Raw genomic sequence first — 14,788 nt, 5'->3', positions numbered from 1 at the left:
ACGTATATGTGGTTACAGACACATTAATTTTAAAATATTTATTCTTGGTACAGATTTTATTTTTTCAAAGTAACTCGTTAATATAAGCAAAACTCATTGCTATGCAATAAAAATAGCAAAAAGACAAAAAGGAAATGGTTTTTCATCAAGTATTTTTTAATAACTTTGTGTGTGTATCACACAAACATATGTTTGAATGTTTATGCTTTGCCTGTACAACTTATATCCAAAATTTAGATTGAAAATAATATTTTTACAGTTACGTACGTGTGTCTGAGTATAATATTCGTCTCAAGTATTGGAATGAGTTTTTTTTTTTTTTTAATAATTTTAAGAAAATGTTAGTATTACTCGTAGCATTAAATAAGTCCTGAGATACATTTCAGCTTAGGTTTCATTTCTTAAAACTGCATAAGAGAGAGAGAGAGAACGAAGGTTTAAGCTGCATGACATGAGCACTGCCTATACACAGCAACTTTATGACCCTTTCGCCGCGAGTGTGCAAGTGTGAGAGCACAATAGGGGGATGTCTTGGCTTGGGTGTGGAAATCTTGACGATTTACGAGGCGTGAACTCCTCTCTCTCTCTCTCTCTCTCTCTCTCTCCCTCTCATTTCTGTGGTCAGCTACGTAATAATACAATGCTCGTGCAACTCTCTCTCTCTCTTTGTCTCTCTCTTTCTCACTCTGTGGACACGGGCATTCGCAGTTGCTCACACAATTACTATATCATGAGGACGTCTGTCAAGTGCGACCCAGGATACAAAACGACGGGGCACCATGAAAGACGAGCTCGGGGTGACCACCAGAGCCGGGGATAGGTGCTGCGTGTTCTCCCGAGCAAGCCAGCCTGATCCTTGAAGACCCATCCCCGATGGCACACGCCGCAGCCAACAATATTACCCTCCTGTGCCTTTACCTCACTATTCCCCCGTATCATCTCCTGTTCCGTATTCCCTCGATTTTTTGGTGCCCCTAATAATGTATTGTTTTCTCGGTTTCTCGTGCCGTTGTCTCGCACACTTGGTGCCCTTTACTCTTTTCTTTTCGGATGACTTAGGAAGGTAAGGGGTGTGAGGGTAATGGATTTCAATATGTCTTGCTCTTTCTCAGGTCACCCCTTACTTTTCCTTTGACCCAACGGTATTATTGTTCCCGACGTTTTTAAAAATATATTTCCATTGATGAGAGATACCCATGGACTTGGAAATCGTTTGCACGACTAGGAATTTCTTTTTTTGCCATTATGTTTTCTGCGTATTTTCATGAAAGTTCGATCAAGTTATCCCGTTCATAGTTTAATTTATTCAAACGAACTTTGTACGTGCATAAAATTGCAGTTTTTCGAAATATTTTTGCTATTTTTGTAAAAGTTAAATAATTTATCTACGATTCACAACGAAATTTTGTACTGCTTATTGTTACGTACTTGAAACGATCACTGCTGCTGTTCTTAGGAAAGAAAACTAGAAGACTGAGGACAACTAACGACACAAAAAAATATGTTGGCATTTTCACTCGTTACAACTTTCTTCGCACAACTTCACTCCTGGTCCCCTTCCACGTACGGCTCGCAGTGGTGCTCTCCGTTCCTCTGCTCCCCATCCCACTGTCATTCATTTAGCCCATACTGTTTTTACGTGTATTTTCAGGGGACTTTATTAAAAGAGTGCACGCTCTCGTGGAGAAGAGAAAAAAAAGAACTTGAAAAAACAGAGGACAAGCCGAGCAAAAAAGAAGAGATAACCTGGCTGAGCAGGAAGAGGCAGGAAAAACATTTGGGGAATATATTTTCCGGGGTGACCTTTTTACTGGATTTAAATCTGTGCCTGAACGGGATGAGCTTGCGTGGAAAAAAAGGGGGAGCACCAAGAGCAATCAATTTTTTTTCTGTTTTCCTCTTTGATTTCGTCACAAGATAGATTTACTTACGTTTCGTTTTTACAAAATGCGGCGAATACTTTCTTGAGCGAAAGAGAACACTTTGAATGACGCTCAACTCAATATTATTTTATTTATAATAACAGATACTTAGCAGTGCTTTTCCAATAAGGTGCATGTCGTAATAAGCGTCGGAATTCAAAACTCCCCAAAATTGCTTTACTGCCTTACATGATCCACTGTCTTCTTCGTTACAGTAAAATTGAATAAAATCGGTACATCATTGATTACAAACTTTTTTGCCAAAGAAAAACGCAATGATATGAACAAAAGCAATGTCACTCGATACTCATGCATTTCAGGGATATGTTTGTATTAACGTGCGAGTGAGAACAAAAGGGGACAACAAAAACGAAGTGGCTACGAATTGTTTATTCATATAGTCAGTGCGACCTTCCGGTGACGCATTGCAAAGCACGTGTTGACAGTGTGGCGAGGGAAAGCCTCTTCAAAGTCCAGAGAGCAGATGCGACCAAAATAACACGATACGAGTGTGTACGCGATCATTTGCTTTTCCAGTAGTACTTGGTAATGGCAAAGTGTGAGTGAGGGAGAAGCTATGCTATACAGAAATAGCACTCGCACTTGGCTATAGTGCCAGTCCATGGCAGCATCAGTGACAAGCTCGTGCCCTTCAATTGGGTAAATGCTGAGACCTCCGTTTGTTAAAATTTTGCACATTCAAATGCAATGCACATACATGTCTTCCAAAGTGCACAAAGGGGTACCCATGAAGTGTATGTATGTAGCAGTTGATAATAGACAAACTGATGGACAAGCAAAGTGAAATATCTCAGTTAACGATTGGATCGCATTAATCAAGCATCATCCCCTATTTCACCTATCGTCACTCCACCGTCACATTCTCGGGTTTTCGGAATAATTAGGACCTGGAAGATATTCTATTCCGAGCTAGACTGCGGGGTGACGTCAAAGGAGAATTGATGTCTCTCGGAACAAGATTTTTCAGTGGAGAGAAGGAAAATGGGGGGGGGGGGAGGAAAAAAGAAAAAGAGGCCTTACAGCAACTGAGCGATAAACGATGCTTCGGTATCCATCTCCGTGAAGTCGGATAAATAAGTTTTTCGACATGCCTAAGCCGTCTCATAAATTTTCCTGCTGATTCCCCTGTGACAAGAAAAAAGACAGAGAGAGAGAGAAAGAGAAAGAGAGACGGAAAGCCGATATCGTGGTCTGTAATGTAAGCACACACACCCTGTACTTCTGAAGAAAAATTTGAAGGGGAACTTATAAGTTATACTATAAATGGTAGTAGTATTTTGCCGTTTTTCACCTTATAAACTGGAAAACTGCAAAGTTTAAAACTATACGAGCTGAGTCAGCTATCGATTATTAATTGATAGATCAGTTCAAGAGCTCTTAGTTCTTAAATGTCTTTCTGACATAGGCACAAGTTTTATTGGTTTGATAGCCTTGTTCGTTTGAACATTTCTTTATTGTTTAATGAAATTATACTATTAAATTAGTTGATACAATGGCATATTAACAAAACATAAGTAGGTTAATTCAAATAGTAAAAAAATGTTGTGGAATAGTTTTCAGACTCTAAAAACTATAAATTTCACATCAGAAAAAAAAGTTTCCAACACTGGTTATAGTTAATTTTTAGAAATTTGCAACCCTTACTTTAAAGTACTTTAATCGTCAATTTAAAAAATGTGAGTATAAACTATACTGCTAACTACAACAGCCAGTGGACACTTTTTTTCTGGAGGACCCTCAACTATAATTAAAAATAGATTTTTATTGAATAGTAGACCAATAAACGATCTCTGATTCATATATTGATAAATAACGAGTGATTTTTAAAGAATACATTCAGAAAGTAATTTTTTTAATGATTTTTTTTAATTATAAAGACAAAGCTTCGTTAACTAAATTTTATAGTTTTAAAATAAAATTTACATTATTTATTACGCGAAAGCTTTTCATCTCCTCAAAGCTCGATTAATAATTTTGAAAATATTTTCACGAATGTCTTATCAATACCGTGTATTTTTAGGAACAACTATTTTTTGATCCAACGATATTTTTATGGAATTAGTCTTACAGTCGGTCTAAATATGGAGTAAAAAAGCTTGTTTACCAGATGATTGCTCATTAGGATTAGTGTGCCTTGTACCAAAGGTTTGTTTGCCAAACTTAGATTTGAAGAAATATTTATATTATTTACATTGACTTTTAAATGGGTACGGAATTCCGTAGCATTAATAATTCTAGGTATGAAGCGATCCATATCTTCTATACCGGAAATGCCGCTCCTATGGGTGGAAAGAACGCGACAGTAAAGGAGAATCCAACTCCCACACGTCCAAGTGGTGGTGTGCACATATGCACTTTGCGAGTAGATCCACACATCGTTTATTATCACAATCCGCGCGCCACCACTTCACTTACACAACTGTACTTTTGGACCCCTTACATTTGGGGTTTCCCTTTCTCCTCCCGCGGGTGTATTATTAAACATCTTTGCCCGAGAGAGCCTCCGCTTCTCCCGTTCGATTTCCTCTCTTCGTCTCCCTCCCCTACTCAGCCCCTTTTTATGCTTTTTGTAGAAAGAGCTTGACGATCCTCCGTCGCTCTAAAATTAACCAGCCATTCCCACCTTGTGCTTCTCTCCTATGCCCACCCCTTTATTCTTTGTCTCTCGTCTACGTTATTCCCTTACGTCTGTCGGTTTTCTCGTCAAAATAAATACGTTAGCCATGGAATTGATGGCTGGGATATAGCTTATACCGTTTCTTACGTTTTCCCCAAGATTACGAGATCCGAGGAGGAGTCTTAATCTATGTATCCATGCGTACGCGTAAATCCTATCATTGCGACATCCCATAATTGATCGCCTTGTTTCACCCAAGTTTGTCTTTTTCTTTTTTTTTTTTTTTTTTTTGTATTGTTGCTTACACAAGAAGAATATTGCCTCCTAAGAAAAAAAAAATAAAAATCAAAAAACCTAAAGAAACATGTGGTCTTTGATGTGTGTAATAAACTATTTTTATGTATCATTAAACTGTACACAAAATATTATTGCAATTGGCTTTCACCCCTGAATAACTAAATAACTAATAATATCAATGTTAACAAGAATACAAAAAAAAAATGTGTATCACTGAATTATCGTTTTGATTTATAACTTTTGTAAGATGCCTTAGTTGCCGAAGTTACTCATCTTAACAACTTAAAAGCATAAAAAATCTTCAAACCTTTTACAAGCTTGCATCTAAGCTTCTAAAGACTAGAAATTTTCATGCGTATGGAGGTAAAATCTTTTTGGTATAAAAAAAAAACAAGGGGTCGTATCGTAACAAAATTTCACGACGCCAAAGCTCTCTTACCCATCCACCCGTCGTTCTCGCCTCCTTCAAATACATTTCTTGTGAGTTGCCTGCTTTTTTTGTCCTTTTCCCCTAACAGCTCTGCTTTTACAGACCGATATATACATAGACACCCATCAACTGCATTGAATTTCCTTACTTTATACTCGTGTCGAAGGTATACGTACGACGAAAGGCGCAACGCTCCAATACGCCCTGTTATGTGTCCACAGCTTTTAACCCATATATCAGGCACTGGTAACTCTAATGAAAAATATCTTCAGAATATACAAGGCCATAAAACATTTTTTGATCGACAAAAAGTCTCTGCTCTGATATTATGATAAAGCTTTTCGTAACAGAATTTCTAAAAACATTTCGAATATCAGTTCCCTATAGTTTCAACTCCTCTCCAGTACTTTTATTATTGATTCAATGATTATTGTTATTATTATTATCATCATTATTTTTATTATTATTATAAATATTGTTATTGATTCTATTATTATTTTTATACTAACAATACTTGCTATTTTTTAAATATTTTTTTACTTGTCATGTCTCTCTGATCGCTATAAGGTTATCTATGCATAACTCTAGCATTAACTTGTGACTATTAAAAATATTTGATTAGAAAGCTAAAAACAAAAAATTTTTTAATTTTAGTTTTCTTGAGATTAGTTCACAAGTATATACACGAACTACTATGCATATAAAAACAGGGGTGCAAGTTCATTAAAGTTTAAAGTTATAAATACTCTCATTGTCAGAGTAAAAATAGAATGTTACATACAGTTTTTAGTATTTTCTGAGTGACAAAAAAGTGACATTTCCGATAAGTAATGATAAAACTGTTAAGATCTAACAACCATCTACAGAACCAAAGTATTCCTACAGGAATTAAAAGAGTTTTACCGCAAAGCTAGTACCAAAGTATAAATGTGCTAGCACACGTGTGGTCACAAGAGGGGAAGTATCGGGGGCGAAAGGGCAACGAAGGGATGAGCCGGCAGTGCAGCTCGTTAGAGACCCACAGTCAGACAGGCACGCAGCCGCACATGCGAATTCCGTGGTCGGCCCTCCCTCGGAGGCTCATAACGCGCCCAACCAGCCGCACATACCTACTAGCAAACGATGTTTTGCTGCCCAGTCACCAGCTGGGACTCTTTTTTCGCGCTTTAATTTGGTTTGGCACGCGACGAGCATGGAACTCTGATTCGCGCATTCTCCTCACCCTTACCCGTGTCTTCGGTAGCGAGTAGTGCAAGGGTGCCCGGGGACTCCGGCGAAAGAGTTCCCAGAGACAAAAACCTCGAGTGGAGCAAATTCCCCCTGTTCATCGACAAAGTGCACAAGCACACGCGTATATATAGGTGTACTTTCTCTGGGGTCCAGCCATTGTGTCTCCCTCGGTTCGTTCGGCCTTTTTGCGCAAAACCATAAGGTCGCTGCTTTGGCTTCTCGGTAAAAAAAAGATGTTGTTCATTTGTTTCGAGCTCATTCTTCTATGGATTGGGTAAAGGCTTCCCAACGTGAGCTCGTCTCTTTTCGTTGCCGAGAGAACTTAATTTACCTTTGGGCCTGTTGTTTCGTCAAAGTGAAGGGCAGTAGTGGGTTTCTGCGAAGGTATTTTCCAATGTTTTCTTTGCCCAAAAATAAGTTTTACTTTAAATGCAAGTGGTGAAAGAACAAAGAGAGACAAGTGCTCGTTCGTGTGTTTGTACACGATGTTTTGGGATTTAAGGTGCATCAATACATGTTTTTTCAATTGGTTCCACTTGACGTTTTATCAAATGAAGGTGATTTTGCGTATATGCAGTCGAAAGCAAAGAAACAAAATTTACTGAAAACAATTGCCAAAAAATTATCTTCGGAGGAAAAAAAGGTGTTTTTTGGGATGGGTAAAAATCTAAAAAAACCTCGTTTCCAAGACGATAATTGCCTTACGATGGCGAGAAAAAGGGGGCGGGGAGGCTTTAAAGTCTAAAGGGCTCTTACCATAAAAATCTCAACACCTCGTGTACGCGGGGCAAAGAGCGTAGGAAGGAAGGAAACGGAGGGGGGCGGGCCGCTGCTACTCGCGAGCGTTTACGAGCCCGTGACGATGAAGAGTACCCGCCGAGCTTTATGATTTCAATGGAGCTTACACGGGTGTTGGCCTCGTCTGGCGAAAAAACGGACGCCGCTCAACTGCATCAGTGGTGGTGGCCATCGGCGAGACGCAGTACCCCCCCCCTTCGGTTTCAAGTCACGAGTGAACGCGCCTAAGCGAGAAAACAACCGCTCATTGTCGGCTCCCCGCTGCGCCCGTTTCTTTCAATACACGTACACACGTTACCCGCACCAAAGAGAGAAATCAGTGAGTTAAACTTTCGAGGAACGGGGATAGCAGAGCACGCCTCGAAATGTACATGCTGCGCTCGCGATGGGGAGTACATCGGAGGTGGCTGGCCAATAATGAAACGGAATTTCAAGTACGTAGACGATGTAGTTTTGGTTTATCGACACAACGAATCTATATATGATGGGGTGTCGATGGGTGAGATAAAGTACGGGTCGAAAATCATAAAGTTTTTTGCTGATGGTTGTCCGAAAGCGATAACCTATGACTTGGGTGTTTCGTAGGTGTTGCATACGCGGGAATTGGTTGAGATGGTTGATTACCATGGCCACTGTTATCCTTGATTAAAAAATAAGGCTTAGCTTTGTTTTCATGATCTTGTATTTAACAATAACTAATGAAAAAACGAAAATGGATAAGCTTGTTTTTGTTGTTGTGCAAGTAAACTTCTAGCCACCACATTTATAACGTAACGGCGTTTTTCCTTGAATTTCTCGCTTGTGGTCTCTAATTCCTTCAAATTTATTCTTGAAAAATGGCACCAAAGGGTTGGTAGGATTAAGGTGCTTTTTATGCACTAATCATGCACCGATGTCGTCTTATTTTTCATACTTCCACTTTTTACCTATACGTAGTTACTTGTTAGACTCATGAGATTATCTCTTCCTCTCTTGTGGAATAGCTGTGATGCCGGTTACCTGTTACTAAGGATTACTCACAGTATTTACGCTATTTATCTATTGTAAGGAATAAGATAACGAGTTGGGCCATAGCTGATTTTCAAAGCTGATTTTCATTGAAAGCTGTACTAATATACAGACCTATTCATGAAAGAATAAAACCACAAAAGTTGTGCAAGATAGAGATAGAGAGAGAAATTGATAAAATCAATGGACAACTTGACAATTTAGCTCCCTCATATTTAAGCACAATAAGGTAGTGCGATGCTAATTGTATAACCAACACAATGGTAAAAGCTTGATCCACGTAACAAGTTGAGCTCTAGTTGCAGTTAGTTATCGGGTAACATGTAACAACGATCCTGGGGCTCATACGGCTATGTACGTATAGTACCTGTAACAATTGCCATCGCTGTAGTAATTTTCTATTCATTATTATTGCTATAGAGAGACGATCTGAGGGCATATCGTTGTAGCCACAAGCGATTGACTCATTGTTCGACTCTAAATGACTTTGATGTATAACTAGAGCACAAACGGAGAAGAGATCGAAATTAGGGATGGGAATTTACAGGGCTGAGAGGGGGGGGGGTACGAGTATAGATACAAGCTTAATTTAATTATCTGGTTGGTGCACACACTGGAGGTTGTTTGCGCGTACGCGGAATAGGGATCATTGCTGCAGCTATACTGATGCATGAAAACGAGGTCGAATACAGGAGGCCATAAGTATAATACGTTCGTAAGCAAGGTTGCTTGAATCCCAGGTAACACCAGGATATATGTGGCGCGCGATTTATGTATACAATATATATATGTTTTTTTCGTACACCTTACGATGCAGGAGACTCGATTTTAAATTTTTTTAAAAAGAGCTACGATGTAATTATGAGAACATATTTCTTACATTAAAATTCGATAACACGGTAAAAAAAAAACAGGTATTAAGACTTGGTTTCTTTTCAAGAATCAGTTAATTGAAAATTGGACACTTCCAGGGTTGATGTAAGTGGTGTCAATAGAAAGAGATAACGTCCACCACTATTGTTATTTCTGTTTTTTGTAATGATTGTAATATAGATTTTTTTTTCCAAATGTGTTTCTAGATTTCCTTGAAACTTGGCTACCTTTATTTAAAAAAAAAATTTTTATTTCTGGGGAGTAAAATGAATTCAATTTTCATGGCTACTTATTTTAAAAGATTTATAAAACTAATTGACATAAAATAATAATAATATTCGCTTTCAAAAATATTTTTTCTTATTTATCTTGTTCGCTTGAGATTTGGATAAAAAATTCTTAGTCTTTTAGGTGTACGTGAGAGAAAAAAGTATTTATGCAAAGTTAAATTGGCTTTAGCGATAAGGAAAAGAAGGGGTATGCAGGTAGGATTACCAGAGTACGGTATTTCGAGTGGCTTTCTTGCACCGAGCACAATTGCGTAATTTTTATGTGGAGCAGCTACTGCAGGAAAGAAGTTGGATACATTCTCTATCTCTCTCTTGAGAAAAAAAAAAATTTAAATCACCCTAGAAACAGCGTGATGCATAATCATAAGCAGCACCAGCGGTAGCAGCAACGAGAAAACGAGTCCGGGGACCTTTAGTTGTTTTTTTTTTCTCCTCCCCAACAACAGCCTGCAGTTAAGCGTATTTGTATGCAAAAGTACGAATGCACTCTAATAGAAGCGCCGAGGAAATTGGAAAATGGTACCTTCCGACAGCTCATCTCGGCTATCCTCCGTTCGAGGGTTGTTGGGGTGGCCGCCGAGAGACGGAAGAAGTCGAGGAGGGACGAATCCAAATGAATTTGTTCGTCCCCACCTTGAGCTTGTAATCAAGGGTAGGTTCAAAAGAGATGGGGATCCAGAGGAAGGGTTACTCTGGGCAGTATGTAGATGCACCAGGAAGGGGTGCAATTAAAATGAGCCGCACTGAAAACTGTGGGAGCCTCCTACGTTCTTTCTCTTTTCAGCAAAGGCCGAAATTGCTCGTTGGGCTTGTCACCCAGGCTTGAAAGGAATGTAATCAAATCATTTACATATTATAAACTAATATTACACTTCTCTAAATTTAGTTCATACAAACCTCCTCTTTCTCTCTATTCGGTACGTGTATCTTTTTTAAATATTTATTACTTTTTCATGAATTTCATTTTTGGGTATTCAGTAGTATACAAAAAAAATTAAAGGTATGTATATTATTAATGCTTTGGTATATACTTTGAAGGGGTGAAAATAACCCCTAAAGTTTACAATCCTAAACTGTTTATATTTGAAGTTTCAACAGATATTTTGAAGTAGTCTTAACGTGAAAATATTTTCAACTAAATAAGTATGTTTGGATAACTTATGTATTCTATATCAAGGAATGTTTTGTTTTGTTTTTTTTTAATTTTCCTGATTTTAAAAAATTTTTATTTTTAAAAAGTTAATATTTTACCCCTCAAATTGAAGTGTAGCAATCCTAAGTAAATCAAGTGAATGGAATTCATTGTTCTTTAAATCATGAATATTTTCTCGTTGAATCTATTTCAAAATACGCATTGAAAGTCTCAGTATTATAAAAAAAAGGAAGAAAAAAAAAACGATTTTGAAAAGGTTAACATCAGAGATCATTTTTACATCTCATGTAAATATCTCTAATTCTTTAATGTAGGAACCACAAAATAACAAAAGAGATCTTTGAACTCGGTAAGTTCAGGCTGAGGTATTTTTCGAAAAGAAACAAAAGTCAAATAACGTTATTTTTATTAATGAATCACTAAAGAGACGCTAATAAAATGAGACATCACAATAAAAGAGATCTCGTAATTAGAGTTTAAGTAATTTACACTCTGAATTATCATCAAAGCCCACAAGGTAAAAAAAAATTCATCCATGCATCAAATTTCTTACTTTTCAAACGGGTGGTAAGGATAACTGAAAAAATCGTGTACATGCAAAACTCTTCAAGGGCTGATATGAATCATCAAAGTTGGTAAAAAATTCACAATATTTTTTTCATTGTCGCACTCTCACAGTCGTGTAATACATATATCTGGTGCTTTTATATCCTCATTTGATTCTATTAAATTCTGAAACCATACCAAAGGTATTCATCTTTTTCTTCTCATTCTCCCTCACCTTCTACGTTTCTCAATCAGTCTTTTACACAGTCTCTTCTCTTATCCACACAGTAGTAGTATTTCATTTGCTTTTCATTTTACACGGATATAAAAAAAAACCTCTCCCTCCCTTCTCCTTTTTTTAGTCGTTAGTGCCCCTATTCTTATACCTTTCTTCTTTAAAATTACGTAATATAAACGATAAATATATGAGCTCACAGTAAATTTAGCACGTTTTTTTATTCAATATTAAAGTTTAATTTATCTCCTCACGAAAAACTAAAAATACTATACTTTGATAGCTGATTATCGCAAAGACTATACAAACACCTCGTACAAATGATTTACTGATTATTTGATTCATTTGCGGCTCACTTTGGAGGATCAACACAAGAGTTGGGAGGAAAGAGAAATACTACACCGTGGCTAAATACTCCTTTACTTCGCTAGCAAACACCCAACATTTAAGCTACTAATAAGTATGTATGTAGGCCACAATTTAGGATGTACATCTACGGCTGCGTCAACAACTTGCAACTCCTCAAATGAACAACTTGGCGGAGTCTTGGTGAATAGTATAGCCTTCTACTTGAGCAAGTTGTTGTCATTCGTCAGGTGCATTATGCGGAACGCGTCTTTTGTTTCTCTCTCGCAGTCATTGCGACTTGCCTCGACAATTACGTCCGAGAACCACAGCCGTGAGGAGGTGCTCGCCTCGCTATTCTCAATTAAACTTGCGAACGAGGAGCCCGAGAGATTACCCAGCCGGCCCGTAAATTCATTCTCGCGGTCGCAAGCCGTATCGTCTTTCCAATTAATGCACGTGGTCCGCAGCAACAACAGCAGCAACACCGGCGACAAAGACGGGGATGACGTTGCAGGTACTACTAACGCAATGTCTTCGCTACACTAAAGTTGCAACTGCCCAGTCGAGGTATACGTGTCGGGGGGGGGGGGGCAGTGAATGAAACGCGAAACCCATTCAACAATGCACTTTGCGGGAGGAGTAATGAAAGTAACACTTACCCGTTATGAGGAGCAGGAGAGCCATCAAAGTAAGCGCCAGCGAACAGTCAGAGCGAGACACGGCTCTATTGCTATTGTCACTGTTACCCTTTGACTGAGCCATGTTTACACTCTTTACTATTTCCTCAAATGTCAAGCATTTGTTGTGGCTATTGTTCTAAGCAATTTGAGATTTGTATATAAATAATGTACGCCACTGTGGAATCCAACCGTGGAAGCTACCTAGGAGGAGTTGGTGACTCCATCTCACACCACAAGAGTCGTTATGTGTACATGCAGCCTCACCGAAATTGGTAATTACGACAACACCAAGTCACTGGCACGTCAGCGTCGTCAAAGGTACCAACTGTTGTTAATAAAAGTAATTTGCCGATTTTGCGGTCAGTAGTTGGCCCACGTTGATCGTAACTTCACTGTTATTCAAACACCCACTGCTCCGAAATGCGTAGCACCCCATCCGGTAGGAACAACACAATTTGCTCGCCACACGTGGTGCTATTGTTTACGTTTTGGTAGACGCGATGCCGGAGAGACGGAGTTTTTTCAACAACTGGGCCCATTGCCTACATATCGGAGCAAACGTCGTTCGAGGCGCGCACCAACTTCCCGAGTGCAATGTACTCGCGGTGCGGCGTAGCACGAGAGAATGAGGGGGGCCCCGACCGCGTCACCGGCGCTGCTACCACTGGAGGCGCATGCCCGCCGTCGCCGCTGACACGCCACCCCTTCCCCCGCACTTGCAGGTCCACCCTTTGCTCAAAGATTGCGTGTGTGTGGGTGTGGGTGGATGGCCCACACGAGTTCAGTTGCTTGGGGCATGTTGGTGCTCGTGACGCCTCATCCCCTCATGGTTTTCCAGGTATACTGTATACGAGGTGGCGGGCGATCGGCTTGCCCTTCGCATCAATCCAAATCTTCGGATCAGATCTATACATTATCATGCCGTGTCACAGATACCACGTTGTTTTGACAGGTGCCAGAAATGGCACGTGGAGAAGAATTAATCGGAGCTACATTTATTATCATTCGACGTTAGGATACTCATACTTTGAGCTGACCCATATTTCTGTGGATGAATGTGATTGTTTACTTATTTTCGAATACCATGAAACTGATTAATTTAACTCGTAAAAAGTATAAAATGGCACAGTCTTGAGTTTTTAAATGGCACACTTACATGACTTGAAAATTAATTTTGTATGAATAGACTTTGCCATGGGGCTATGTATTGGTATAGACGGTTTCAAAATAATAGCTTTGTCTTGCTAAACCCCAATTTCCTACATTTTGATAGACATAATATGAATGAGCTACTATTTACTATTTATAAAGTCTAGAACGAGTTTTAGTTGATTGATAAACCAGAAACAAAAATGTCAACAATTCAAAAACTTAGAAATGTGGGCTTCTCTGGTATACATGTATACGATCGGCCTTGCATGGCGACCGCACATTGGGGCTGTAACGCGTGTGGACATCACCAAGGCATCAGTGGCCAACGATTCCCTCGTTTGTCCGCTCCGATGGTCGTATCGCTCGTATACAGTTCTCGTACCAACGACTGGACTACTGCACATACCGACATGTAAGGTACTGTCCACGTACCACCACGTCTAGGGGATGAGGTGGGGTCGAAATGGCTGGGCAGGGCTGCAGGAAGCAGAGATCACCGGAAGGTCAGCTCCGCTGCCATACGAGTCTGCGGATTCTTTTTACGACTTTCTCAAATGCTGTTAACCCACATAACAAAATGCTCCTATCCACCCTCGTAGTGCATCTCTCTTTTTCCCTTCCGTCGTGTGCAGCTTTCAACGACCAAGTAGTGGGGTAGTGTTGTTACTGGCGTAGATATGTACGTACAAGGTATTCAAGTAGACAATAAGTGTTTGTTTTTTCTCTTTCTACAAGAATAGCAAAAATGAAAATAAAAATAGAAGAGTGGCTCTTTACGATACATCTTTCTTGCCAATGTTGTTGTTGATTTTAAATTCTATACTTATTTTATTTTCCAAATGTAAAATCATAACTTATATGCATACATACGTACGATATGTCAGTGAAATGTTGTTCTTGCTTTGGACTGAAGAACGTATTGATGTAAAAAAAACTCAAATTTCTCAATAGTTGTTATAACCGTATGCTTTAACTTACTGTAATTTGTTTACAAATTGTGCAATGAGTGTTAAATTTATACAAATAATTCCAAAGAATAGAAAATTATTTACATCTGCGATTGGTTAAAACTTTTTGTCACTTAGAAAATCTGTAATTGTTTGTCAAGGAGTCCAGATTATTCGATAATAAAATTATTGTCCCTCTAAATTTTACCCGATATTTTTAAAGACGGATTGTATATATGCT

The 14,788-nt window shown here is 38.9% G+C and overlaps 1 protein-coding gene across 1 annotated transcript in view; it reads right to left on the bottom strand.

Moving 5' to 3' along the window:
* The window catches only part of LOC111643304 (uncharacterized), a 34,401-nt gene extending 21,442 nt beyond the window's left edge, over window positions 1-12,959 (bottom strand). Inside the window, exon 1 of the mRNA XM_089589549.1 lies at window positions 12,428-12,959. Coding sequence (XP_089445675.1) covers window positions 12,428-12,530 — 103 coding nt within the window. The 5' untranslated portion in view covers window positions 12,531-12,959. The remainder of the gene's footprint in view (window positions 1-12,427) is intronic.
* Window positions 12,960-14,788: the final 1,829 nt, after the last annotated feature.

This window comes from Copidosoma floridanum, unplaced genomic scaffold, assembly GCF_036245765.1.
Source record: "Copidosoma floridanum isolate Cflo_tuat_1 unplaced genomic scaffold, Cflo_Japanese_pri ptg000009l, whole genome shotgun sequence".
NCBI lineage: Eukaryota > Metazoa > Arthropoda > Insecta > Hymenoptera > Encyrtidae > Copidosoma > Copidosoma floridanum.
Note: the sequence above shows the minus strand (reverse complement) of the source record. Positions and strands in the feature narration are given on the sequence as shown.